This window comes from Pezoporus occidentalis, unplaced genomic scaffold (assembly GCF_034315485.1).
Source record: "Pezoporus occidentalis ecotype Australia unplaced genomic scaffold, CSIRO_AGI_Poc_V1 ctg126, whole genome shotgun sequence".
Taxonomy (NCBI): domain Eukaryota; kingdom Metazoa; phylum Chordata; class Aves; order Psittaciformes; family Psittacidae; genus Pezoporus; species Pezoporus occidentalis.
The window spans coordinates 1,281,809-1,308,210 of NW_026913060.1; the positions used below are offsets into that span (position 1 = coordinate 1,281,809).

General features: G+C 38.2%; 1 protein-coding gene across 5 annotated transcripts; it reads left to right on the forward strand.

Annotated features, from left to right (window-relative positions):
* Positions 1 to 4,047: 4,047 nt before the first annotated feature.
* On the forward strand, positions 4,048 to 26,372 carry LOC134158140 (cytochrome P450 27C1). Of its 5 annotated transcripts, none has more exons than XM_062607797.1 (10): positions 4,048 to 4,877; positions 9,551 to 9,741; positions 11,345 to 11,544; positions 13,000 to 13,209; positions 14,902 to 15,065; positions 19,591 to 19,757; positions 20,457 to 20,535; positions 21,535 to 21,738; positions 24,058 to 24,181; positions 25,978 to 26,372. In XM_062607797.1, exons 1-9 carry the CDS (start codon positions 4,539 to 4,541, stop codon positions 24,172 to 24,174), a joined length of 1,671 nt encoding a protein of 556 aa, XP_062463781.1. In that variant the 5' UTR covers positions 4,048 to 4,538; the 3' UTR covers positions 24,175 to 24,181; positions 25,978 to 26,372. The 5 variants fall into 5 exon arrangements, with proteins under 5 accessions (XP_062463781.1, XP_062463780.1, XP_062463782.1 ...); XM_062607796.1 differs by having other exon boundaries at positions 4,049 to 4,877; positions 24,058 to 24,170; positions 25,905 to 26,372; XM_062607800.1 differs by having other exon boundaries at positions 4,765 to 4,877; positions 9,624 to 9,741; positions 24,058 to 24,170; positions 25,905 to 26,372.
* Positions 26,373 to 26,402: the final 30 nt, after the last annotated feature.

Here is a 26,402-nt window from a genome sequence, read left to right on the forward strand (position 1 = left end):
TTTTTTCAAGTCTACTCTAGGAAAATGTTATTTCAGCTTCATCTATCATTTATTATAAATTTTGGGGTTTACTCATAATGTTGACTATTTAATGTGCTGCAGTTTACAAGTTTGACCTCCAACTCGGATTCTGCAGAAGTAGAGATGCTAAGTGTGTCTGGCATAGTTGTGATAAAACAGCAACGTTAGTAAAACATACATACATTGATAACTCTAACTTGAAAGTAAAACAGATCCACACAATTATGATCTGCCACAGCAAATGGTTTAATTACGCATTCCATGTTGTGGTAGCCCCCATGTATTCATTCACATTCATAAATATTCCCTTCCTGTATATGACTATTTAACCACCATACGATTTGACTATTGTCATATGGAATGTTCTTTTTCTATAGTTTACTTGGAAAAACAAACTTGTATCTGCACAGATGAGTTACCGTAATACTATTGATTATTGTATAGTAGTGTTTTAACAGTGTACCTGAGCCTGCATCTGTTACTGTCTCTGCATTTCTACCACATCTAACAAACCTCCTAGAAATATCTTTTATAAATATTTTGAACACTAAAACAGGGTTATTAACCTGTCTTGTGACCCTTCTGTTATCTGTTACTCACTTATGACAAACTACAGTATGGTAGCCTTTTAGGGCCTCTGGTCCTTGGACCTAGTACTGGGCCACCGCTTGTAAAAATAATACTTCTGTGGCTATCAATCCACTCATACCTACTTTTTTACAAGGAAGGCACTCTTTACAGATTTGCAGAATGGCATCCTTATTCCCCTTTAAATCCTTCTTCTGTTATATCTAAGAAATTTGGCCATTTTCATCATTAATGCATTGCTACTTTGTGCTTTCTTCATTTATTTCTTCCTGTTGCACTTGGCTGTTGCTTCTAAACTTCTCTAGAAGTTCTTGAGGATAGGGTGGTTTTGGTTTTGTTTGTAAAACACTTGACAGCACTTTGTAATAAAAATACAAGAAAGTAAGCCATAGTGGAGGTGTCTCATAGGTGCTCCCTGGTTAGCAACCTTTTCTGAAAGAGCACGTACATTCTTTAAGCAGATGGTAAGTGTAAAATTTTATTCAAAGTTAATTATGTACTTGGAGGTTTTCTTGTAATGTTTTTCTTTTTTTTTCTTTCTTTTTTCTCTCTTTTTTTTTAAATAATACTTGCATGTAACTGATGCAACAAACTGTCCTAGACTTTTCATTGTTGAGCACTATCTTAAACAACAAAATCCATTCCAGGCAGCATAAAATTCCTCAGGAGACTTAGGACAATGGCTAGCTACACTGTTTTTTCCTGGAATTGGCTTTATTGTGGTGTTATAAGCTGCACTTAGAAACTTGGTAGCTGGTAATCACAGAATGTTTGACTAATGTTAAAGAGTTGCTGAGAATTGCCAATAAAGAGATCTGAAAGTCTGCAGCTGAAATCGCATATTCTGAGTGTTTACCCGTTTATTTTAAACGGGATCTGTGTTTCAGATAATTTTAGTGCAAACAAAAATACAACAGTAAGTAAACTGCCTAGACAACTGAGTGAAAGTGCGGTTATACAGCACAGTTCCTATGCTGGGACTACTGCCACCTCCATAAACTCCTCAAAGGGAAAACAGGTACTGTTTTGGTGAAGTACTTACAAGGCAGAGCTTCTGAGACTATTTCAAGTAGGTTGGCTAGAAACACTCTCTCCTACAATGATCTGCATGGAAAAGAGGTAATGGTGGGAAAAGAGTGAACGTCACAGTATGGAATTAACTACAAAAATGTACAACCAGAGAAAGCTACTACTGCCTGTCACAAAACTATCCTTTATAGTATAATGTAATTAAGCATATCTCACTGCATATTAAGAGAAGCCAATGCTTTGCACTATCTTAATGGTGTATGACTTCAACAAAAAAAAATTACCTGCCATACTTGATAGCTGTGAGCAGCAGTTTTTAGAAAGGTTTTTTTAAAAGCTGGGAACTACTTATGAATTAAAAAAATAAATAAAAATCAAAGTATTAGTACTGAGCTTAAGATTGTTTTTTTTAATTCTGATATAACATTTAATACATATAGCTAAGGGATTATAATGGTGTTTATTACAAAGTGAATTCCTATTCTTTCCATTCTATTTGTTGACTTACAATACCTTTGTTGTTATTGTTCATTATTTTCTGTCTGACATGCGTCTTTTGTTAACAATAGATGCACGCTTCTGTAGTCTGTTGTCATACTCCTGGTAGTCATCTTTCCCAGATGAAATAATTCTTCAACTTCCTCTTTACGTAATTTTAAAAAGCTTGTAACTTTTTCTGTTGCTGTTCTCTGGATCCTTTCAAGTACGGTGAAGCCCATTTTAAAGACATTATTTTAGCTTAAACCAATATGAACTTTGTAAATTTTAAGACAGTTTAACATCTGCTTTTTGTTCCTTTAATATTTACTGCTGTATCTATAAAGACTGATGCACATGTCTAACTTCAGGGATAGATTATTTTTTCTGTGATTCTCAGTGGTAAAATTTAAGCATGTACACAAATCTTGATTGGATTGTGGTATCAAAATACAAATGTAGAAAAATAAATGGAGGGAGAACAAAGGCAGATAACTTTGAAGCTCACTAAACTTACTTTTCCAGCTCCTGATTCATAACTGAGTTCTGCAAATGGCGATCTTCCTTGAGACTTTTGTGTGTCCTGAAGTTTTTTACATGAGCTTCTGATTCAGATAAAACCAAAGTGGCTCTTCCACATAATATCTGAAACTAATCAACATTTTACGGATTATCACTGACACCTTTGGAGTCACGCAGAAACACATATAAAGATCACACAAACACTTTTGAAACTGCACTAAGAAAACTGATATAAAGGTTGGAGCTCAAGTTCTCTGTGTGTGATTATAGAACAAGTAGAATCATAAAGTAGTTAGGGTTGGAAAGGATCTTAAGATAATCCAGTTCCAACCCCCCTACCATAGGCAGGGACATCTCACACTAAACCATGTCACCCAAGGCTCTGTCCAACCTGGCCTTGAACACCACCAGGGATGGGGCATTCACAACCTCCCTGGGCAACCTACTCTAGTGCCTCACCATCTTACAGTAAAAAACTTCCTCCTTATATCCAGTCTAAACTTCCCCTGTTTAAGTTTTAACCTGTTACCCCTTGTCCTATCACTACAGTCTCTAATGAAGAGTCCCTCCCCAGCACCCTTGTAGGCCCCCTTCAGGTACTGGAAGGCTGCTATGAGGTCTCCACGCAGCCTTCTCTTCTCCAGGCTGAACAGCGCCAGCTTTCTCAGCCTGTCTTCATACGGGAGGTGCTCCAGTCCCCTGATCATCCTCGTGGCCCTCCTCTGGACTTGTTCCAACAGTTCCATGTCCTTTTTATGTTGAGGACACCAGAACTGCACACAATACTCCAGGTGAGGTCTCACAAGAGCAGAGTAGAGGGGCAGGATCACCTCCTTCAACCTGCTGGTCATGCTCCTTTTGATGCAGCCCAGGATACGGCTGGCTTTCTGGGCTGCAAGCGCACACTGAAGCTGGCTCATGTTAAGTTTCTCATCCACCAGCACTCCCAAGTCCTTCTCTGCAGGGCTGCTCTGAATTTCATCTTTGCCCAACCTGTAGCTGTGCCTGGAATGGCTCTGACTCAGGTGTAGGACCTTGCACTTGTCATGGTTAAACTTCATAAGGTTGTCATCAGCCCACCTCACAAGTGTGTCAAGGTCCCTCTGGATGGCATTCCTTCCCTCCAGTGTATCAACCGAACCACGCAGCTTGGGTCATCGGCAAAATTGCTGAGGGTGCACTCAATCCCACTGTCCATGTCACCAGCAGAGATGTTGAACAATACATCTATACAGCTGAATTGGAGCAAAACTGGGGTGCAACTCTATGCACCTACAGGGAACTGGTTATTTTCTACAAAAGTTGATGCAAGCTGCTTATGGAGTATATCCTGTCCAGAAGTTAAATCATCCTGCAATGAATATAACATCTCTGGATCTTGTTATTTACAGAAACTGTTAAAAACACTGCCACTTGTGTGTCAATGCTGAAATGTTTTCTGTGTGTGTTACAGGATGATGAATGGTACTAAGAGAACTCCTCACAGGAAATACAGGATCTTCCAGCATACGGAAATGAATTAATGCCACTGAAAAAGTAGCTCTAAACTCACCTTTTTACTGAAGGAGAAAGAGAAGATAAATCCTTATGTGGGCTTTTTGCCAAACCAATGGGGGAAAGAGGGGAGACCTCAATTTCGGCTGTGTGCTTAATGGGTAAATTTATCTGATTTGAATTATACGAAATAATAGGTTAGTTCTATTCAAGTCTCATCCCAGACCCACCCCCCTTTTCCAGCCCTAGGGGAGGGAGCGTTAAATAATGGTCTTTGTAAACTGATGCCCATGCAGTAAGAGTTTGGAGGAGTGCTGCTTGTACAAGTTAACGCGGGCAGCGAAGAAGGAGCAACCAAATAAAAAGCAGCTGCAGGAGCAAAGTGGACCTTGCTGAAATTAAAAGACATGTCTTTCTTCACGAGAGTTCTGGCCATGAAATGCAAGCAGACGCTTGAATCCGAGGGAACTTCCTTCTACCGTGCGCTTTTTGCCAGCAGGTTTCACCAGCTGCCCAAACTTTCCAGCAGCCAGTCCCTGGAGGTGCAGAATAACTCCCCAGCGGCGGCAGAGAACAAAGGCGAGGCGACGGTGGCGAGCTCGGGGCGCGCAGGGGAACTGCTGGAGCCCGCCCCGCGCCGGCTTGGCAGGGTGAAGAGCCTGCACGAAATGCCCGGACCCAACACCCTCTACAATCTCTACGAGTTCTTCTGGAAGGACGGCTTCGGCCGCATCCATGAAATCCAGGTACAGTTTACTCGGCTTTTTAACGTTTTATTCACCCCGGGATTAAACTTTTCCTCTTCTCTCCTCACAAAACGTTGGTTAGACACCGGGTTAGCAGCACCGCGGCTATTCAGCGCCGCGTTCCCGCTGTTAGCCAGGAGCCGCGATGCAGAGGATCCCCCCATTCAATCTCCCTCTCCCGTAGCACTGGTAGGGTTTAGCGGTTTTGTTTCGGTGAGGAGCCTGTGAGCTCGTCCTGTGTGAGCCGTGTCGGCACGCCGTTCCCGGGACCCACGTCCCCTGTGCGCGGGGCGCCTGAGCTCTCCCTTTTGATCTTTATGCCTATTTTGGACTCTTAGGAGGTGTCTTAAGACTAAAAAGGGGGAAAAAAAGTCAATCCATATTTTTGAACTGGGTGGTTGCACAGACTTGCAGAGGGCTTACTTTTTGCGGGCAGATTTGGGAAATATGGGCTTTCCTCGGACGGCAGCACCCGCCCCGAAGGTGAGGCAGTGCCGGGCCGTTTCCACCCGGGACCGCCTCAGGCGTGCTGAGGCGCCGCCGGCCGGGCAGCGTGCGGGGGATTCCCGCCGCGTTCCTTCCTTCAGCTCAGTCCTTCTGCCTTGGGAGCAAGAGACCATTTTGTTTCTTCAGCCCTCGCTTCTGCCCCGGCCTCCCCTTACATAAATACACTTCATATATATAGGTCCCCGAAGGGGGCGGTATTTGCGCCTGGCCGCGCCGCTGTCAGCGCTGCCCGGCCCACGGCTGCCTCCCCACTGCGGGAGGCGGGCGGGCGGTTTGAAACCTCCCCCTGTGTGTGCGGGGGTGGACTCACGGCGGTGGCTGCCCGCGCGCCCCTTCCCCCGGCAGCCCCATTGGCTCGCGGTGATGGGGAAGGGAGGGCGGGAAGAGGGGCCCGATGGCGGGGTGAGGGGAGGGCGGCGGGCAGCTCCTGTCACCTGGAGCATGGGTCGCTCTGGAGAAGGCCGGGCGGGGTGCGGAGACGGTGAAGTAAATGTGAACGGGGGTGGGGGTTGAGAACTGTCCTCGGTGGTTTGGGCACTGCCGCCTCTGTGGTGGTGCACGGGCCACGGCGTGTACTGTCTACCTCAGCCGCAGCCGGCGAAGGGAGAAGCACGGCTATCCGTGCCTGGGGCAGCAGGAGCTGGTGACCAGTATCCTTCCTCCGTACAGCATTTGCTGGATGCTGGGATGGGTAACTGTCTCACTGCAAGGCTGACTATAACAAAAGATGATTTTTTGGTTGCTTGGCCGAACACGTGGGTTTCATTCCTAAACAGTCACAGTGCATCTCCTGGGGCCCTTTCCCCATGTAATCCAAGCAATTCTGAAGTGAGCACATGTGTTTGAGAGAGGAAAGCAGTGTTTCTCATCTTTTTGCAGTTGTGGATCCATAAAGCTTTCCACTGGCAGTACAGATCTCTTCAGAATACCTCAAACGTGGCATTTGTTATTTTGCTTTTCTTAGTGACCTTTCTCAGGTTGCGGGAAGCCCAAGAGGTTCACTGCCTGAAAATCACTGAAATAAAAAAGAGTGGCAAGTAAAAACAGAAAAGGGAAACCAAAGGGAACAGGACAGGACTTTAAATGCTTTGAGAATCAAAACTCAAAAGTTAGGATTTACAAAGGACCTAAAAACACCAGAAAGAGGCAGGGAAAAAAAAAAAAAGGTTGCTTGGTTCTGCCTGTCTGTTGCATTTACTATTTAGATCTACAAAAACAAGTGTTAAGCTCCTCAGTGCATGCTGTGTTTGATGAAAGCTAAACAAGATTGCCAATGATGAATTGCTCAACTTAATTGCTTACTAATCCAGGGACATGCAGATGAAAATTCATGATAGTTAAAGCTTTCTGTTAGTTTATGTTTCTTTTTTTCTCTACCTCTGTGGTGGTATACAGAATTTAAGAGGGACTCATCAGTCATAACTGAAAAACAAGCATACCAAGCTCCCCTAACTACTCTTGCATTCAATTTCTTTCACTGTCAGAACAGTGAAAATAATTCAAACTAGTAAAAGGAATGTAAGACAAACTACATAGTATATGCTTTTCACTACCACTAGCTCGTATGAGTATTTTCTTCTTTCATGAATATTATTCATAGAAAGGAAGTCAGGAGGAAGGGTAAGGAGGAGTTTGATACTGATTTTTATTCTGTTTTGAGTCTCAAAACTCACTTTACAAGTCATGAGTGCCCTGTTTGCATACATGCTGGATGCAAATAGGCATTATCCGGATTAATAACAGTCTGTTAAACTTAACAATACAGTGAACATCAGGAATGAATTAATCTGAACCCCTCTGGTAACCTGCACAGCTACTTAAACGATGTCCTTTGGTGTACACAAATATTTGTATGCTATATGCAGAAGGGGTGGAGAAGCTGAGCCCTTTTTCACAAAGGAGGTTCTGTTCTCAGTAACATGATTCCAGTTACTCCTGGCCAGAGCAGTAATGCCTACAGCAATTATGACAAAGGGAAAGTATTTTTAATTTGATGGGGTTATATCCCTTTTGTATCATCAGTGCTATGCAAGTATAAAGAAAGGTGAGGGGGGGAGGTTTGGATGCTGGCAGTTTGAATTTATGATGTGCAAAAATGCCTGGGGTGAGAGTGGTATGTGAGACATTAAAGTGTAATATTTTTAAGTTTTGGAACAAGGGGAAGAAAACCTATGTTGTGATAGAAAATATGGAAGAGAAATTCCTGTCATTTTTTTAAACATGAAATTGATGCACTGAATATCATTCTGTTTTAAAAGCAAGAGATACCCAAATATCTTGTCCTTGCCTTTTTCTGTTTTAAAATTAGTATTGCATTTATTTGATTGTATGGCTTCACCCTTGATTTGTTTTCTGTTAAAGTTCATCCTCACATGTAAACCTCACTGTTAGTGGAAAAACCAAGCTACTCTCTAAATAGCAAAATTTGTTGAACCTGATATTTTGTGACTGGTGACCCGTATCCCCCTCATTCTACTGCCTCTTCCTTGCAGCACTCATCTCCCAACTCATTGTTTCCTCTAAAGACTCATGCTCTCATTTGTCCTCAGGTTCAGTTTCAGTTTCTCTGAAGATACTTTGGGTTTTGGATGTGCTTGTTCACCTATTGGCATGCTTGTCTGCATGTGGTGTTTGGTTAGCAGCCAATCAAGCAGAAATGATAACAGTTGAGTTCCTATTGTAGCATTTCCCTTATCAGGGTGACTAATACATGTGTCTCATTTGAATCCAGGTGCTGATTTTTTAAAATGGTAAGAATATAGTTGTAGGAGACCTTTAACTCTCTGTTAAATTTGACTGAAATTGGCCATTGTGCTCCAAAAGTAGTAAAGAGGAGACTGGCAGAGACCACAATTGCACAACTCTTGTTTTATTTGGAAAATGGGGAGAAAATATATATATAATGCTTATACACATTTTATATAAGCACTTGGTACCATATGATGAAGAGTGATTAATGTATCTTAAACTTATTGTTGGCAATTAAAAAATTCATCTCTGTAACCAAGACTGATTAAAAAAATATTTCTTGTAAGTTAATCAAGGGTCAACAGTAAACTTTCACTAGTGTAGTTGTATCAAACTTCTTTGATACGACTGATTTATACAACATTTATTTACATTTATTTACAATCTGATGCAACATTTGATTTATAATCAGTGTTACTCTGCAAGGTAATGTGTCAAAGTTAAGCTTGGGTTGGTTTACCTTGTTTTGCTACTTTAAGCTGAAATAAAGGTGTTAAAATTTAAAGCTTTCTTAAATTCAAATTCCTGAGAATAGCTCTTTAGCAACTCCTTTTCAGTTTTGGGGGTTTTGCCTCTAAAATATTTATGTACCTCTACTCCAAGTGAACTCCTGGGAGTTGGGTGTTTCATTTCATTACCCATATCAGAATGAAATTTATTTGAAATGGTAAGATTTAACGGTACAGTTATAGTACAAATCTTACTGGAAAACTTTTTTTTTCAATACATAATGTTTTCTAAGCCTTAATTGCCTGTTTCTTGCCTCCAGCTTGAATTATGCAACTTGTACATCAGCCACTAAATAAACCTCACTGTTGGAATAAGACCTTAACTTCTTCTTCCTTTTGCAGAATTAACGTATGTCTAAGAAAATTGCTGATGACAGTGTTCCAAAATGCAGTTCTTCACTAGGCTGCTGTGCTGTCATAGTCCTTAGTTAGGTGTGAGAAACTTGTAAGTAGTTATTTGTAAAGAACAAATTGGTACACTAAGTATTTACAAAGGATGTTAAAAGTAAATTATTACATTTTTGTATTCTACTGTTCATTTCACCTATTTGCCTCCACATTTTTCATTTTCTCAGACATTCTTTCTAACCTGCTTGATCTGAAGGGACGTGTTTTTAGGTGCCCCAAGTCCTTTCATCTTCTTGGTATTTGGTTTCACTCACACTCGGTGCCTTACAGCTTTGGGTCTTTTCAGTCAGAGGTGTGACCTCTCTGTTCTCCTTGTGAATATTCCACATTAATGCTTAGATGCTTTCTGCTGACATTCCAAACCATTCATTGACTGAAAGCCTGGTGATCAAGTTCTAGAAGTCATAGATTGATTCACTGTATGACAAATTGTCAGTTTCCTTTTGTGATATTTTTCCTTAGTAATACTTTACTTCTGTTTCTCTGTTGGTGATATTGTAGCAAAAACACACTCAGGAGTATGGAAAGATCTTCAAGTCTCACTTTGGTCCCCAGTTTGTTGTATCCATTGCAGATCGAGATATGGTTGCTCAAGTCCTCCGAGCAGAAGGTAGAGCACCACAAAGAGCTAACATGGAATCCTGGCAGGAGTACAGAGACTTGCGAGGGAGAGCCACTGGACTTATTTCTGCGTAAGTGTTGCTACTCCTTCATTTTCTTTGTTTTCTTGTTAAAGTTTAGTGATTTTCTGAAGGACTCTACAGGTCATCTGGGAATTCAGGCTTTTCTGTGTGGGAAGAGGGTAAGAATTGACAGTGAATTGTCTGTTCTGCTGTAAATTTTGAAAGGGATGGTAATGATGGGTAGTTTGAATGTGGAGTAAGCTACCTTGCACAAAAGCATTCTTGAGGAATGCGTATCAACTAGAGCTGTCTGAGCTGACTCACTTGTAGCAGTACTGCAGAACAGGGCTTATTAACTTTGGAACAGCACTGTGCAAATGCGGTTTTACTGCTTCTAGACTGTTGCATCTAGTTGTCAGTGTGCTCTCTGGACTTGTTGGCTCAGGTTGGCTTTAGCTTTATTGTTCTTTGAACTACCCCCTCAGTAAATCAATGCAGAGGAGTCACTGCATGGTAAATTCACACTATAGTGCATCCCCATGCAGATATTTTTGAACATGGCTGATTCTAGAACTTTTCTGTCTGTAAAGCTTACATAAATTGGCAGTGCATGTGGGTGTGGTTAGTTGCCACTGCAAACTACTCCTCATCCCCACTTATTTAGGAAGTTTGTTTAGAGGGAAACTAATTTCCAGAGCCATGTACAGTCTGTTTCTTTACTAGCAGGAAAAGTCATTATGTGTTGCACTGCAGACTCAAATCTTCAGTGCAGTTCAGAGTCAAACTAATAGTTCTTTATATTTTGTTAGATGAGATCTTAAATCAAGAGAGTCAGAAAGTGTCTGCTAAAGAGATTATTTTGCTGGTCAGTAAGTACCTTGCAGCAGCATTGCTCCAGGTGAAGGAAAAAAAAAAAGGAGGGGGGGAATACGTGGCAATTTAAAATAAATGCATAAAAGGCAAGTGCCTGTCTTAATAAGGAATGGAAAGGTATCTCTGGAAGCACTGTTCCCAAATACTCTGCTTATACAAAGCATGCAGAGGCTGAAATTCAGGTTTTTAGTCTTCAGCACAAAGATTTTGATACATAGCTCAGCTAAAGGAGAATCTAGCTGTAAATTGTTTCCTTATAGCTGGGTCTGCTATCCTATTACTTTGTAGGTTTAGAATTAGGGTACCTGAAAGTGATGTATCAGAATGGTACTAGATCAGATCCTTCATTTACCAAATCTGAATGTGTTACCTGTCTTTGATAATTAAACACCAGTTCTAGGTAGAAACAATTTTTTGGTTTGTTTGAAACATTTTAAATAAACATTTTAATAATTCAAATGTTTAAGTAATTTTAATAAGCAAATTTTGCTAATTTCTTGTGTTAACTGCTACTAAAATACTGATACAGAGGCACTTGTCAAAGTCAAAATACTGTCACTGAAACCAGAGACTGACTTGCACCTGTACATACATGTAGCAACACTGAAATTTAATGAGGATATACAATAAATACATCATAAAACTATAGCAGCATAATACCAAGTACACGTGATAATAATTTTCACCACTTGCTTTCATTTGACATGAAAAATCATAAATGGTTTCATTGAGAAGCTCTTATGCAGCTGATGATTGTTAAGGAAAATTGTGTATAGACATTATTAATAATCTCTTCTAGGGAGGGGGAACAATGGCTAAAAATGAGAAGTGTACTGAGGCAGAAAATTCTGAAACCCAAAGATGTGGCTGTTTACTCTAAGGGAGTCAATGAGGTAATCACAGACTTAATTAAGAGAATCCACACCCTCAGAAGTCAGGAGGACGATGGGCAAACAGTGACCGATGTTAACAACCTTTTCTTCAAGTATTCAATGGAAGGTAAGCCCAGTCTGTATAACATTTTTTTAGGCATTTTTGGCAAATGACTAGTGCCCCTTTGTGATTAATCTGAAAAGGGAAGCTTGATATTCTGCTTTCAGATGTCTTCCTACTTAGTACAGCAGTTATCAGTAGAATTCCTTTGTAGACTCCGAAGAGATGATACCTTGTAGAAAGGGTTAATTCATGTGGAAACGCTGGCATATAGGTAAAATGTGCAATCAAGGTCCTGAGCAGTTTCGGTACTCTGTATTTCTGTATTAATTTTGCAAGAATAAGGGTGCTAACTTTCTAATTGTGAGACTTTGAAGACATTTTAACAACATACTAGCCAAATTCCAGGTGGAGAATCACTGTGTGATGGATCTAAATTCTTTTTATAGCTTAATGTGGGAAAAGATACTGCTTTCGAATGCTTACACATGCCAAGTGTAGGGTTGTTATGCTTGCTTTAAAGTCATCTGCCACTAGCTACCATTAGTGAGGGAATGCTAAATGGAACTCCAGCCTGAGCTATTATGGCATTTCCTGTGTTCTTACAGAAATCTTAATGGTTATTCTCTTTCATGCATTCCTTTAACTGACTGCATAGAACCTGATCTCGTTACATGTAGCGCCTTTTAAAAACATAGGTACTCTGCTGACAGGCAGCTGAATCATTTGGGCTTTGTACGAACTTCCAAATTGCTCATTTATGAAGATGGTGTATCAAATTGGTGTCTGCCTTTGGTAAACTAAACTGAGTCTGTTCTGCATTAATAATCTCTAAAAATGGCATTAAACTAAGATTTACCAACATCATGGAATTTTAAACTCTTGAGCTTACAGATTCACTTTAACTGATGGGTTGGTTTAAATTCTTTGCATTCCTTTAGCTTTTCATTTATAACTTGTGCCTGGCACGCACTTATTTCCTATATGAATTGTGGTTTTAATTAACTTACGCTGTCAAATGTTCAGGGAACCAATGTGTAAGATTTTTTTGAAAGGACTGTGTAAAGAGCAGAAGAATGCGTAAGAGCTAGCAGTTGCTGAAAGAGGCACAAGAGAAATAAAAGGCACAGAAAAATAATCTTCCCAGGGAGAAAAATTAGAGAAAGAAAAGTGGGTTGAAAATAGCCAGATTTTAAAATTATTTTTGTCTCTAAAGAAGAAATACAAAGCAAAGAACAGGGAAAATGGAAATTTTCTGAAAATATCTACATGTATATACACTCGAGAATTTATGGAGAGTTTGATGGAGGGGAAGAGCAAAGTAAACCATCATTATCTATTGTACTCTGTTTAGCTGGGGCTTTTTACTGTTCTAAATTTCATTTTATTTGCTCCCAACTGCAGTAATAATAACTAAATATTTTTGGAAGGTAGTTCAATTATGTTAGCATTTTAATTCCTTAAACTACTAAAATGTATCTATGTATGTGTATAGCAAATTCTTTGATTTCATATGTACAGGTGTGGCAACTATTCTGTATGAATGCCGGTTGGGCTGCCTGGAAAACCACGTCCCGCTGCAGACAGTTGAATATATTGAGGCTCTGGAGTTGATGTTTAGTATGTTTAAGACCACTATGTATGCAGGTGCTATTCCCAAATGGCTTCGTCCACTTATTCCAAAACCGTGGAGGGAGTTCTGCAGATCCTGGGATGGACTCTTCAAATTTAGTAAGATTTAGTAGTAGAAAAGTTCAGCTGTATTTCTGCAGGTTTTGTGTGTTTGGACAGGACTTGCTGCATTTCTTTTCTAAAATTCTAGGAATACATTGTGGCAAAAGTAAGTTTCACATTAAACACAGACTGGTCAGAGGAACCACTTAAAAACCATACTCTATTGAAAAGAAAATTTACTGGTACACTTTAAATATTCCCTATTTTATACTGCTGTTTCTTTGCTTGTCTTCATCTGTTCCATCACCCAGGCCTTACTCCAGGTTTGAGTTCTTTGCCAAGACTTTATCTTAAGCCACTCAGATTTTAATGAAGGTAGTTTTGTTGACTTCAGCAAGTTTTCAGTCAGCTACTCTGACAAATAATCACCACTAAAATTAACTAGAAAGTTAAAAAATTAGACTTTAGCAGTTAATTACACTCTTTGCGAAGATTATATGTCTACTGTACAAGCATATAAGTTGGCATAGAAGTATACTGCTATACTACAGTATTTTTTTTGGTAAATAAAGCATTCCAGGCTACTTTATGAATCAGCTTTCATGTAAGAAGAAGAACTTGTCTTTGCAATATTTTTTTTTCTTTTTAATATTTTGGACCCTCTTTCTCTAATGTTAGAAAGCTGCATGTATTTTTAATTTTATTTTATTAGCACTATTTGTCTAGTTAGGTCTGTGTACACCTTCCTGAGGTCAGATTCTTTAGTTTCTTAACCTTTAGTACACCTAGTATGCTTATTTTTTAATATGTATTGCTCTGTACATGTAGTAGGCATTAGAGATTTAAGTGTGTTTTCTGTGAACTGTGTACGTTTTTACACTGCCACTTTTACATTATTTCCCACAATAATGTACTCTTGTTCCCTCTTACGGGTTAAAAATAACAGGAGACTTCAGCTTTGTCCTAACAGTGGCTGAAAAACTGTTCTTGAGGAATTTGTTCCATTTGAAACTTGTGATGCTGTTTCTTTGTTGAATCCCTTTCTGAGAAAGGAATCAAATGGTGAAAATCACTATGTGATATGTGTGTATTTGTGTAGGCTTCACAAAGGACCATATTAATTCTAGTTCCTTATTTTGTAAGTTCATTCTGTGAGGCATTAAGTTTCTGAGGGTTTTTCCTGTTTTTAAAGCCCTTGTTTCACTGAAGATGCTATTTGTAATCATTGAAGTATAAATGGGATTGTGGGTGAACTTGTTCAAAGTGTCATTCACTGATGTTTTTCAGTTTTTGTTATTACTTAATGCTCCTCATCTTCAGTGTAGTTCTGTGGCTTTGACCTTCTGGTTGCAGCTAACATCTTGTAGCAGCTTCTGTGTGCTGAGTTACAGCATGCTCTGCAGAGTTCACCACTTCTAGCAGGGTCATCAGAAAACAAGCCAGGTGGGCAGAAAGACTTGACCTTCAGCTTCCTTCATTCCCTGTCAGAAGCTATAGTCTCCTGTGTCCTTTCTTTGCACTCAGCATTCTCATGCTGTGAGCTACCTAGGTTCCCGTCAGCTCAGTCTTTCCTTACCATAAGTACCCAGTGACCTCCACCACTACTCTGTTATCTTTTCCTTGAGAAAATAGATTAATTTATTTTATTTTTATAGGTAGTGTAGCATAAGGGAGAAATGTTATTACTGTCTGAAACCAGCAGAAAAATAAAAATGGAAGCTTAATTATTTTTTTTTTTAAATACCAAAGGTCAGATCCATGTTGACAACAAATTGAAGGCTATTCAGTCTCAGCTGGATCGAGGAGAAGAAGTGAATGGTGGGCTACTTACATACCTCCTAGTGAGTAAGGAACTTACTTTGGAAGAGATCTATGCCAATATGACTGAAATGCTTCTGGCAGGAGTGGACACAGTAAGCTTGTTACCATTTTTCTTGTGCACAGTTGTTTTCAAATCAGTACCATTTGCAGCAGTCTTCAGGGGGCTTATGTTGTTTATAAGGACATAAATTCTGACACATTTAAGTCATGACATTTTTAAAGTGGTAGAAAATACATCACTTTGTAATCTCTCTGCTGGAATGAAACTGGTGTTCTGTTCTAGCTAGGAACCCATCACTTTGGGTTCTGCAGTTTCTTAAACAGATAAAATAACAATTGTTTCTACACTGGGCTTGAATTTCATACATTTTCTTGTACTAGTTTGAATACTGGGTTGGTATTTGTGCTTCTTTAGGTAGACCACAATAAAAAAGGCTGCTGAGAGTTAGTGTGAAAAAAATTGATCAGTAAACTTGTAGGTAAAATTTGGTGAAGGATTTTCTTGTGTGGCTAATTAAATCAACTGAGGCACATATTATGGATTGGCTCCTGGGTTCTATTGAGGTTTATTAGGAGGTGGGTGTTATACAAGCACTAATGTGGATAAGGCATAAGTTTACCCATGCTTGTGTTGGCAACATACAGTCAGTCTGAGGCAAAGAGCTGTGGTAACAGGGCTCAGTACTAATGAGGCTAGCATATGGAATATGTTAACACCTAGTGAAGCATTTTATGTGGCCATCTTTCCTCATTCTTCTGATTTGTCATTTAGAGTATTTGAAGAAATATTAAAGTCATGTATGTATGTTCCCTTCCTCTCGTTCCTGTCATGAGTGTAGCTTGGTATTGACTGCAGCATGACAATCAGAAGAATGAGAAAGGATAAAAATGAGTTATTGTGTTGTATACACAATGTATACAGAGTTATTCAGAATATCAGTGAATATTGTAAATGATTGTAACTGAACAAATTTTTAAAGTGTACGAATTTGATAAAGAAAGTGCTATGTAGGACTGTTTAATAGTCTTACAGTAGAAAAGTTTAAAACTAGTTAAAAAGTAAAGTAGCCTTAAAGTAAAAACCCTCTCTGGATAACTGAAATCAGATTTTTTTTTGATTAAAGAAAGTTTATTAAAAAAAAAAAAAGTAGTACTTTTGAATTCCAACGTAAGGAGCATATGTAAAACTTATTTATGTGCTGAAGATTGTTTCATTGGTTAAATATCCCAAAGGGCTTATGAGTTTGGAGAGCTTTTTGATGTTTGGTTCTCAAGTAAAGCACAGTTATTCATCCCATTCATTTTCTAGTATTTCATACATTAATCTTCCATTCTTAGTGTGTGACAGAGTTTTCATTAAACTAAGAGGAAAAGGTTCAAGTTCATGCCAACAACTTTCCCTTTCCATTTGACTCAGCTTTCTCAGCCAGCAGATTTTTTTTTTTTTTGTGAGAGAATGGTACTTCTGATTTCCTCATTTTCAAATGCAAGACTGAAACTGAGGGAATCTTTTCCCCTACCGCTGTCACTTCAGTTCTCATTTTATCATGGAAACTGAAAGAGGTTTAGAGGGTTATAAAAGCTTTCAACAAAATTGTAAGGCAGGTTTTAGCTACAAAGCCTTTTGGCTGTCCCTGGAACAGTGCTAATTTTTAAGAGGTTATGAAGGAGCTGGGAACCTGGGAAGAAACAGTGTTTTTATCAGAGTTCTGTATACAGCTGGCACAATTGCCAGCTCCTCTGAGGTCTGAGAGGAATAAAACAGGGTTGCATTTTAGAAAGGGACACTCAATATTGCAAGAAGAAAAAAAGAAAGGTTCTGAGAATGATACTTCTAGCATTTGTTTGAAGACAAGACATGATGAATTTGGATTCTAAATTTTTCTTAGATATAAGCCCAAAATAGGGCATTTCAGGAAGTTGGTGTTTTTATCCATACATTGTTTATAGCCTGATGCTTTGTTGTACCAATGAGTGAGAAGCTGAAAATAAAGCTGTTTCACTTTCTACATAGGAAACTTTTTGTCTCTCTTCATTGTACAAGTTGAAAAAATGCACTTAAAAATAATTCAAAAAAAATGTGGTAGAAGTTACAGGTTTTCCGTCTGAAATGCTGCAAAAGCATGGAGCAGATCCTCCTGGAAACTGTGATAAGGCACATGGAAAATGAGGTGACAGCCAGCATGGCTTTGCTAAAGGCAAATAGTGTCTGACAAATTTGGTGGCCTTTTATGATGGGGTTACAGCATTGGTGGATAAGGGAAGAGCAACTGACATCATCTGTCTGGACTTGTGCAGAGCATTTAAAACTGTCCTGCACAACATCCTTGTTTTTAAATTGGAGAGGCATGGATTTGATGGATGGACCACTCAATGGATAAGGAATTGGCTTGATGGCTGCACTCAAAAGAGTTATGGTCAGCAGCTCGATGTCCAAGTGGAGACCAGTGTTGAGTGGTGTTTCTCAGGGGTCGGTTCAACATCTTTGTCAGCAATATCAACATTGGGATTGAGTGTGCCCTTAGCAAGTTTGCTGATGACACTAAGCTGTGTGGTGGTGTCAACTCAGTGAAGGGAAGGGGTGCCATCCAGAGAGATCTTGAGAGGCTTGAGTGGTGGGCTGGTGCAAACCTCCTAAAGTTCAACAAGGCCAAATACAAGGTCCTGCCACCTGGGTTGGGGCAATCCCAAGCACAAATACAGGCTGGGCGGAGACTGGATTATAAACAGCCTTGAGATGCTGGTTGATTAGAAGCTCAACATAACCTGGCAAAGAGCACTTGCAGCCCAGAAAGCCAGCTGTATCCTGGGATGCATCAAAGGAGCATGACCAGCAGGCCAAGGGAGGTGATTCTGCACCTCTGCTTCACTCTCATGAGATCCTAACTGGAGTACTGCATCCAGTTCTGGGCCCCCAGCATAAGAAGGATATGGATCTGTTGGAGCAAGTCCAGAGGAAGGCTACAAAGATGAGGGCTGAGACACCTCTCTTATGAAGATAGGCTGAGAGAATTGGGCTTCTTCAGCCTGGAGAAGAGTAGGCTCCAGGGAGACCTTACAGCAGCCTTTCAGTACTTAAAGGGGGCCTACAGGAAAGCTGGAGAGGGGCTTTTCCCAGCATCATGTAGTAATAGGACATGGGGAACTGACTTTAAACTGAAGGAGGGTAGGTTTACATTAGATATTAGGAAGAAATTCTTCACTGTGAGAGTGGTGAGGCACTGGAACAGGTTGCCCAGAGAAGTTATGGATGCCCCATCCCTGGCAGTGTTCAAAGCCAGGGTGGAGGGGTCTTTGAGCAACCTGGTCTAGTGGAAGGTGTCCCTACCCATGGCAGGGGGATTGGAACTGGATGATCCTTAAGGCCCCTTCCAACCCAAACCACTCTATGGTTCTATGAAGTTACTAAGAACAATATAGGTAAGGAACAGAATGATTGCATTGTCACTTTGCCATAACTACTCAGGAACACTGAAAATACATTTTCATGGTAAATTTTCTGTCTTCAGTGATAGTTGTGAGGGAAACAGGATCAAGTAAGGCTATTTGCTTGACCTTAATGTCTGGGTGCAAGTGACAGTAGAAGCAAAGTGTCCAGAGTCTGTCTAGTATTTGAATGGGATAGCCTGAGAAATCCATGTAGCTTAAACAGAGGGGACTCATGGTTAAAATAATGGTAAATATTGTATCACTGTACTTATTTCCATGTTAGTACAGATGGAGTGCATGATCTCAGAATGTGTCCTAAACCACAAGTGTGCATTGAAGTGCAATCTTTCCAGCTGAGGTGAAAGAGGATTAGATGATGGGCTCCTTTAAATTGTCTTGTGCTCAGAGTTGAACTGTCTCCTGCCTTGTGTCCCATTTCTTCCTTTGTAAAAATATTTTAAAATTATTTTTCACACAGTACCTCTCTTCTGGAGCCTTGCTAATTATTCGCATCATTAGTTAGAAGGGGAGTGTATTTTAACATCTTTGGGGCCACTTTGAATATATAAGCTCTTCTTCAAGCTTCCTTAAGAAAGCTGTCAATAGGATGCTGAATTTCAGTCAAATGAGAATTTTTGTGAGGTAGAAAGTGCTAGTTATGATATAGCACTGCTTACCAAAGGATAAGGTATAATCTTAGTGATAATATCAAATCTGTTGTGTGGAGGCTAATAGGAGACCACCATATGCTTAAAAGGGTTTGGTAATATTCTGAGTAGTATTCTCTTGATTCCTGTGTATTGTCTTGCTTCCTGTGAAACAATTTTGTTGGAAAGAAAGGTGAAACAAATATTGAAAACTAACAGTTAACTTAATCCATTTTTGTTTAGTGTTCATGTAGTTTTGATTGCATTTGTTTTTTCTGTTGCTTTTTATATATCACTAGAAAAATATCAGCATGGATTGTTTTGGTATGTGGGCGATTTTTGGATGGAAAAAAGATGAAGGAGTGCTGGTGATGTCTGACAACATCTCATTGAGTCCAGATATGAATCATTGCCAGTCTGTTTTATAACCATAAATTTATGAAACACATAGTTGAAAACTGGTTGTTTTTCTTGGCTTGAAGTTATTCTTAAACTAGTCTTTTTGAACTTGATGATGGTGGTTATGTGCTTTCTTCCTTAGACTTCTTTTACTTTGTCCTGGGCAACATACATGTTGGCGAAGCACCCCAAGGTTCAACAATGTGTTTATGAGGAAATAGTCCATAAAGTAGGGAAAGACCAAGTTCCTGTTGCTCATGATATCCCAAAATTGCCTTTGATTAGAGCTGTGCTGAAAGAAACCTTGAGGTAAGTAGGTAGCCGACAACTATAACCATTAATTAAAAAAATTAATTCCATGTAGCTGTAGTGGATTTTGAGTCCATACTAACATTTGTAGTTGGTTTCTGTTACTGCTGTTTGCTGCTTCTGCTTTTATTTATTGTATAAGTATTGTGTCCAAGGATGCCTAAGCAATGAAATATGTTCAGTTGTATAATGTTTAATGTTTTTAGTGTGACAGAAGTAGTATGACATATGTAAGACATGTCTGTTAAGGTAAGTAATTGAAAGCTAGGTTTTTGCTTCTTGATTTAAATTGAAGGCTTGTGACTTACTTTTTTAATGTTTATACCAAACGTTCATAGTGAGGTTAGGGCAGTAAGAGGACCTTAGGAAAGGCATCAATAAGGCTTTTTCACCTCCCAGTAGTGCTAAAACATCTCTAGCTTGACAAGTTGATTGCATTTTTTGTACATGTGTAAAGAAAATAAATATACAGGCCAAACAGCTCAACCTCCAGTTATTAGTAATAAATTTTCTCAGGTATTAATCACATTCTCAGAGATGATTCAAGGCTTTTGAACCTCCAAGGTGTTCTGTACTTTTGAAAAACCTTTTTGCTGTGAATGTATATTGCATTCATAATGCATATTTGCAAATGCAAATTGGAATCTAAACTTTTAAAGTTGTATTTAGATATTATTTCTCATAAATATTTATCTCTAGGTTATATCCAGTATTGCCAGGAAATGGAAGAGTGACCCAAAAAGACTTGATAGTTGGAGGATACTTGATACCTAAAGGGGTAGGTTCTATTGCAGTCCTCTCCAGAGAACACAGTTTATTTTTTGTGTATGAAATGTGATTTTACAATATATATCCGCTTAATTGATTTCAAATGATTTCACCAAGTTAGAGCATTAAGAGGAAAATATTTTAATAATAACCATTTATATGACAAAACCGGATTTTATAATTGACTTTGTTGATGCTGGGTTTTTTAGGTTTGTCCTCATGACTTGTTTTTAATATTCCTAAGGGTGTAGTCTATTAACTTCTCTGTGCGATGTTACAATTTCATTTAAAAAGCATTAATTTCATTATTCTTGCAGTTTTCTAATTCTTTTCCTTTTAATTCCCCTTGCAGAAAGAGTTTAATTTCCTTTTAAAATTATGAATCTTTTCCTTATACTATTGTCACAGTTTAAATCCAGCAAAGATTGCACAGAGATCATGGTAGAACGGTATGGCTCTATTTTAAGTGGCAGCATTCCTGTTAGAGCAATGTAGCTTTAAATCAGTTAGGATTCTTAATTCTTAATACAGTTATTTAAGTATTATTCCACACAGATCCTTCTAAACACCCCCCCCCCCCCCCCCCCCCCCCCCAATTAATTTGGAAACATCATCACATCAATTATTGCTGTTCTTTTTCCTGAGGTGGTGTGGTGTTTTTTCCTTCTCATCACCTATTTTTTTTTTTACTTTTCCATTGTCTTGTATCTTTTCCCTTCCTCTCATACTGAGACAATTCCCAGTACTTGTGACTTTTGTTCCCATCTCCTTCCCTACTGCATCTTCTCTAATGTATCCAGCAACATTTTAAACAATTTGAAGCTTATTTCATTCAACCAGGTGAGAATGTGATCTGATATTCCAGGTATCTGGTTTTTCTTCTAGAATTACTCAAAAATACTTAATATTTATCACCTCATATTGCAGGAATGGCATTAATTACAAATACTTTTGTATTTTGTTATATATATTGGAGTTAGCTAAGTATAAATACGATTTATTTCCTCAGACGCAGCTGGCACTCTGTCATTATGCTACTTCATACAGTGAAGAAAATTTCACAATGGCAGATGAGTTCCGACCTGAGCGCTGGCTGAGGAAAGATAACTTTGACAGAGTAGACAATTTTGGTTCCATCCCCTTTGGTTATGGCATTCGAAGTTGCATAGGAAAAAGAATTGCAGAGTTGGAAATTCATCTTGCATTGATTCAGGTTAGAACTATGTGACAGCATTACAAGAAGAAAAATATATTGGTATGATTCTTTTCTATGTATACCATTTCTGGATATCTTACAGTGCTCAAAAACTTTGTTTTTGAGTGTTGTTTAATATACTTATCCTGCAAAGGATGCTTGAAATGTGACATGCTAGTTAAACTACATTGCAGAATTAAAAATCCTTATAGTACAAATAAAGGTAAGATTTTTAAGGAAATATATAGATTCAGTATAGAAAGTTTTTGTAAGCAAATTTGAAGTCTTTCTTAATGTATACTACAATTATCATCTGCTCAGTTTCAGTATTTTAGTTATGAAGAATTTACATGAAGTGGTTTTTATATCCTGTAATGACCACAGTGTAATGACAAATAGTAGAATTTTCTATGTTCTGTGGTCTTCTGTCCTTTCTTGTTCTTTCTTCTAACCTTATTATTGCTTTGGATATACATAATTTATAGTTATATAAGTAGTTAGTATTTACATATATATATAGTTTTCCATTGCTTCATATCATAAAGAAAGCTTCGCAACAGCTGCTGCATTTTTTGTCATTTAGAAGACACCATTTAATGCAAATACTGAGCTCAGATTGTGCAAAAATTTGGAAACTATTTATAGTTACTTATCTATAGAAATATTTAGACCATTATATGTATTCAAAGCAAAGCTTGATTGAATTTACCTTAGAATTTCCTTAAGTAAACTCCTAGGGCAATCTCTGAACAATTGTCTGTCTTTTGGAACTCACAGTGAGATAGCTCTCAGGGGGCTGGATAAAACAAACATACTTGCTTCTTTTTCAAAAGGAGTATCAAGGAAGTAATAGTGAGCCTGCTTTTGTTTCCTGGAAAGAAGCTGGAATAAAATAGCACAGAACGTATTTACAAGCATTGAGGTACTTCAGGAAGTATTTTCCATGTCTTATACATTGTTCTCATAATTAAATTAATAAAATTTGTTCCAGATGGAAGTACCTATAAAATGCATGCACAACTAATTAGAAAAAAGAAATAGCTGGAGGCAGCAGCTGTTCCACTGGGAAAGCATTTTATTAAAATTTTGTAAGACTGTCCTGCTTTTGATTTAGGTTGGTATTTTCATTAACAGTGGAAATGATGGATTAGAGAATGCTTTTAGTGTTTGCATAGGATACCAAGCTGACATAAATGAAGTTAAAGGAGATGAATACAGAATTATGAAAAAATGGAGAAATGTTCCAGAATCAACACAAAATTGTTCACTAAGAAAAGTTGCAAGTTACTGCCTGTAGAAGAAATCAGTTGCATAACTACAAGTTGCTGACTGTGGGTAATGAGTACCACAGAAACAGACTTGAGGGAATAGTAAAAAATCTGTCAGCGATAATTATACTAATTCTGACGAAGCAGTGTAATTCTTGGGTATATTAACGGTATTAGCAAGCATGTTGTATATCAGAAAGAGGAGTTAAATTACTCAGTCTTAACAGTCTGACAAATCCTTGGCTAGATAATGATACACAACTGAAATTGTGTGCTGCATTTTAAGGACAGCATAGTAAAACGGGGGGAAGACTGAGAGAATAAGAAAGATGAGGGGCTTGAAAAAGAGAAGAATGGGATGAAAATTTCATCAAAGACATAACACTAAAAGATAGTTATATATATGAAAATAACACATTGCTCATCATGCTTACTAGAAGGATAAGAGAAGATTGCTTAGTGTACAGGACAAAGTGAGAGTTGGGAAAAGTTGAGGATGTTATGGTATCTCCTTCTTGAAGGTTTAAAAATAGATAGCAGTTATTCTATGCTCAGCCTCAGGATGAGTGAGAAAGATCTCTTGAAGTTTCTTTTAGCCCATTATTTCTCCGATTTGCAATTGATTCTCAGTTTTGTTAAGTGTATGGAAAAATAGAATTTTAATGTACGGAGAGCCTGGATGATTGAATTATAGTGGTTCTGTTCAGGAGAGGCTCTAGTATTTGACTTCCTGAACTATGATTGTTTTATTTGGTGCACTGGACAGTTGCTGCTCACGAGGTTTGAAGAGATCTCAGTTTCTTTGATAGCTCAGACTGTTTAATCTGGTTTTGTGGAAATTCTTCAGAAAGGACTGGCTCAGTCCTTCCTCAGTCAAAGGAGGAAGATTTTTAACTGTAATCTTCACCTTCTAACAACCATTTTTTCTGTGTGGGAATCATAGCACTTAAGACTCCACAGAATTGGCAACAGAAATATTGTTTATGACAGTCTGTTATGTTCTCTTCTCCAAAGTCTAATCTTCGTAATTCTGCAGCTTTTGTAATATTTGTCCTGTTTATTTTCACAGTTGCTTCAGAATTTTGAGATCAAAATTTCTCCCAAAACTGAACCAGTTCATGCCAAAACTCATGGACTTTTGACTCCTGGAAACTCCATCAATGTGAGATTTTCTGACAGAAAGTGAGACTCCAGTGTTTTGGAAATACTTGTATGATTTTTATGGGAACAGACTTGCATCTTATGGATGTTTAATTATACTTGTTCTATGGTTTGTATTGGCAAAATGGTCAAGGATTATGTTCTGCCTTAGTACTAGCAGTACATAAGAGAAATTACCTCTTCTGTAATAATTACACATATGAAAACATATAGTGAAAAAATTACTTCTGCACTGGGTATCTGCCCTTACCTGGAAAGATTCCTAGTAACAGCAACATATGCATTGAGAAAAAAACCAACCAAAATTCAGTCCTATCATTCAGTGCTTTTGTTACACTGCTTTGTCATGAAAGTCAGTTACTCGGTGAGTCTATTTGCGAGCATGCGTTTTAGTATATAATATGTGAAAATTAGTTGAGTTTGTGTTTCCTTGTTTCTTGTCCTCCCATGTTTTTTAAAGGTTTCCACCTAACATTGAAATTCTGAGATCATTTCTCTCTTGTCTGTAGAAACATTTACCTCGTGTGTATTAAAAAGTTAATACAGTAATATGAAAAGTAAAGACAGAAAAAATAAAATTCATGTCAGTTTCTGGTTAGGCTCAAAATACAGAACAATTGAAAATTTATCCAAACATAATCCCCATGAATGTTTCTATATAATTAAGAAAAAAAATCTTTAAAATAAAAGCTTAAGTGTCACATTGTAGAGTTGTGAATCCAGACATTATTCTCATCACCAAAGCATATGCTAAGTGGATCAGCACAAGCCACTTTCACCATTCTAGTTAATATTATTCCAAAACTAAATGTAAATAATTAAGTTGTTGCTACATTTTAATAATTCAATTAAAATTCTTCAACAGTAAGAACTGGAAACTTCCCATTGTGTCATGCTGAACCCATAGGCAGGTGCACAGTTCCCTTCAGTAGGATGAAAATGTGACTACTAAAGTATTTGGAGATTTTTTCTTCTTACTATCTGCTGTCTTAATGTCTTCTTTACAAAGAGTAAATACCTGAAAGGTTTTGTTGTTTTGTTTTTGTTTTTTTTTTTTATTTTGTTTTTCCTGTGACAACTAACAGAAAAGTCTCTCTTGCATGATACTTCAGTCTTTAGATAACTTTAGTGTCACTGCACTAACCTAACTTCGTTATTTCTGGGAGAAACCTGATACCTTGGGACCATGTTATGCCTTGAACATCATTCAAACCTACATAACCTAATAAATTAACTGTAATTATGTATAGTTAACTCTTTACGCATCAGGCTCTGACTGCTGTTCGTGAGGTAGTTTACATACTGATACCCATAAACTTCTCAACCATATGAAGAGTTAAAAAAAGTTATGCAACTCAGTTTTTAACATGGCCACATTTTTCTTTGCTCATCTAGCTTGAAGAAGTCAAAGACAGGTTACAAGTTAAATAACACATGGTATTTTTAATGGTGTACATGAAATTCAACTTAGATAACTACTACAGTCCCATCATTGTAGTATTTTGGTTACTTTTTGTTGTGCTTTTTCAAGGTCTTGACAAAAGAAAAACAAAAAAAATCTCCTTTGTATGGATCTCATATATAAAATAATACCACTAAACAAAATTGATCTGATCTGTGAGAAGGTTAACTGCTTACATGCTGACTTTAAAATGTTAATCCTATATTGAGTAAATACATGTCCTGTAAGAAAAACAGGAGATCTGTGAACAGTTTTTTCCTTTAACAAGCTTCCCTTTTGATGCTGTTTTCCAGGTCTTCACTTTATTCCTTTTGTTTTTCTCTCCTGCTGTTATTTCCAATTGTCTCCATCTTAAACAGAATGGAGTTGTATTTGCCAGAGCCAGCTGACATCCCAAAGGAGACATGTTGCAAAGTTCTGTTTAAAAGTCCGCAAATTGACTATTTGACTCCATAACTCCGCCTGGTTTTGTTGACTGGGGGACCAAGGAGCCCAGGCCTTGAATCCAAATTTGGATTCTGTATGGTGACCTCCTCTGCATTGTCAGCATCGTTAGAAACACCACCCACTGCTATGTTGTGGTACATTTGCTACTTGGTATCAGTCCCTAATTAATGACTGTAGGAGAGGGAAGAGGTATTCTAAAATGCTCTTTAAAGCATTTGAGTCTTTTAATGAAAACAGAAAGCTTGTGATTTTTTTTAATAGAGTATCTACCCATGTAAGTTGTCTTTTATACATAATAAAATATTTATATGGAATTTACAAGTCTTGGTTCTTATTTCAATTGC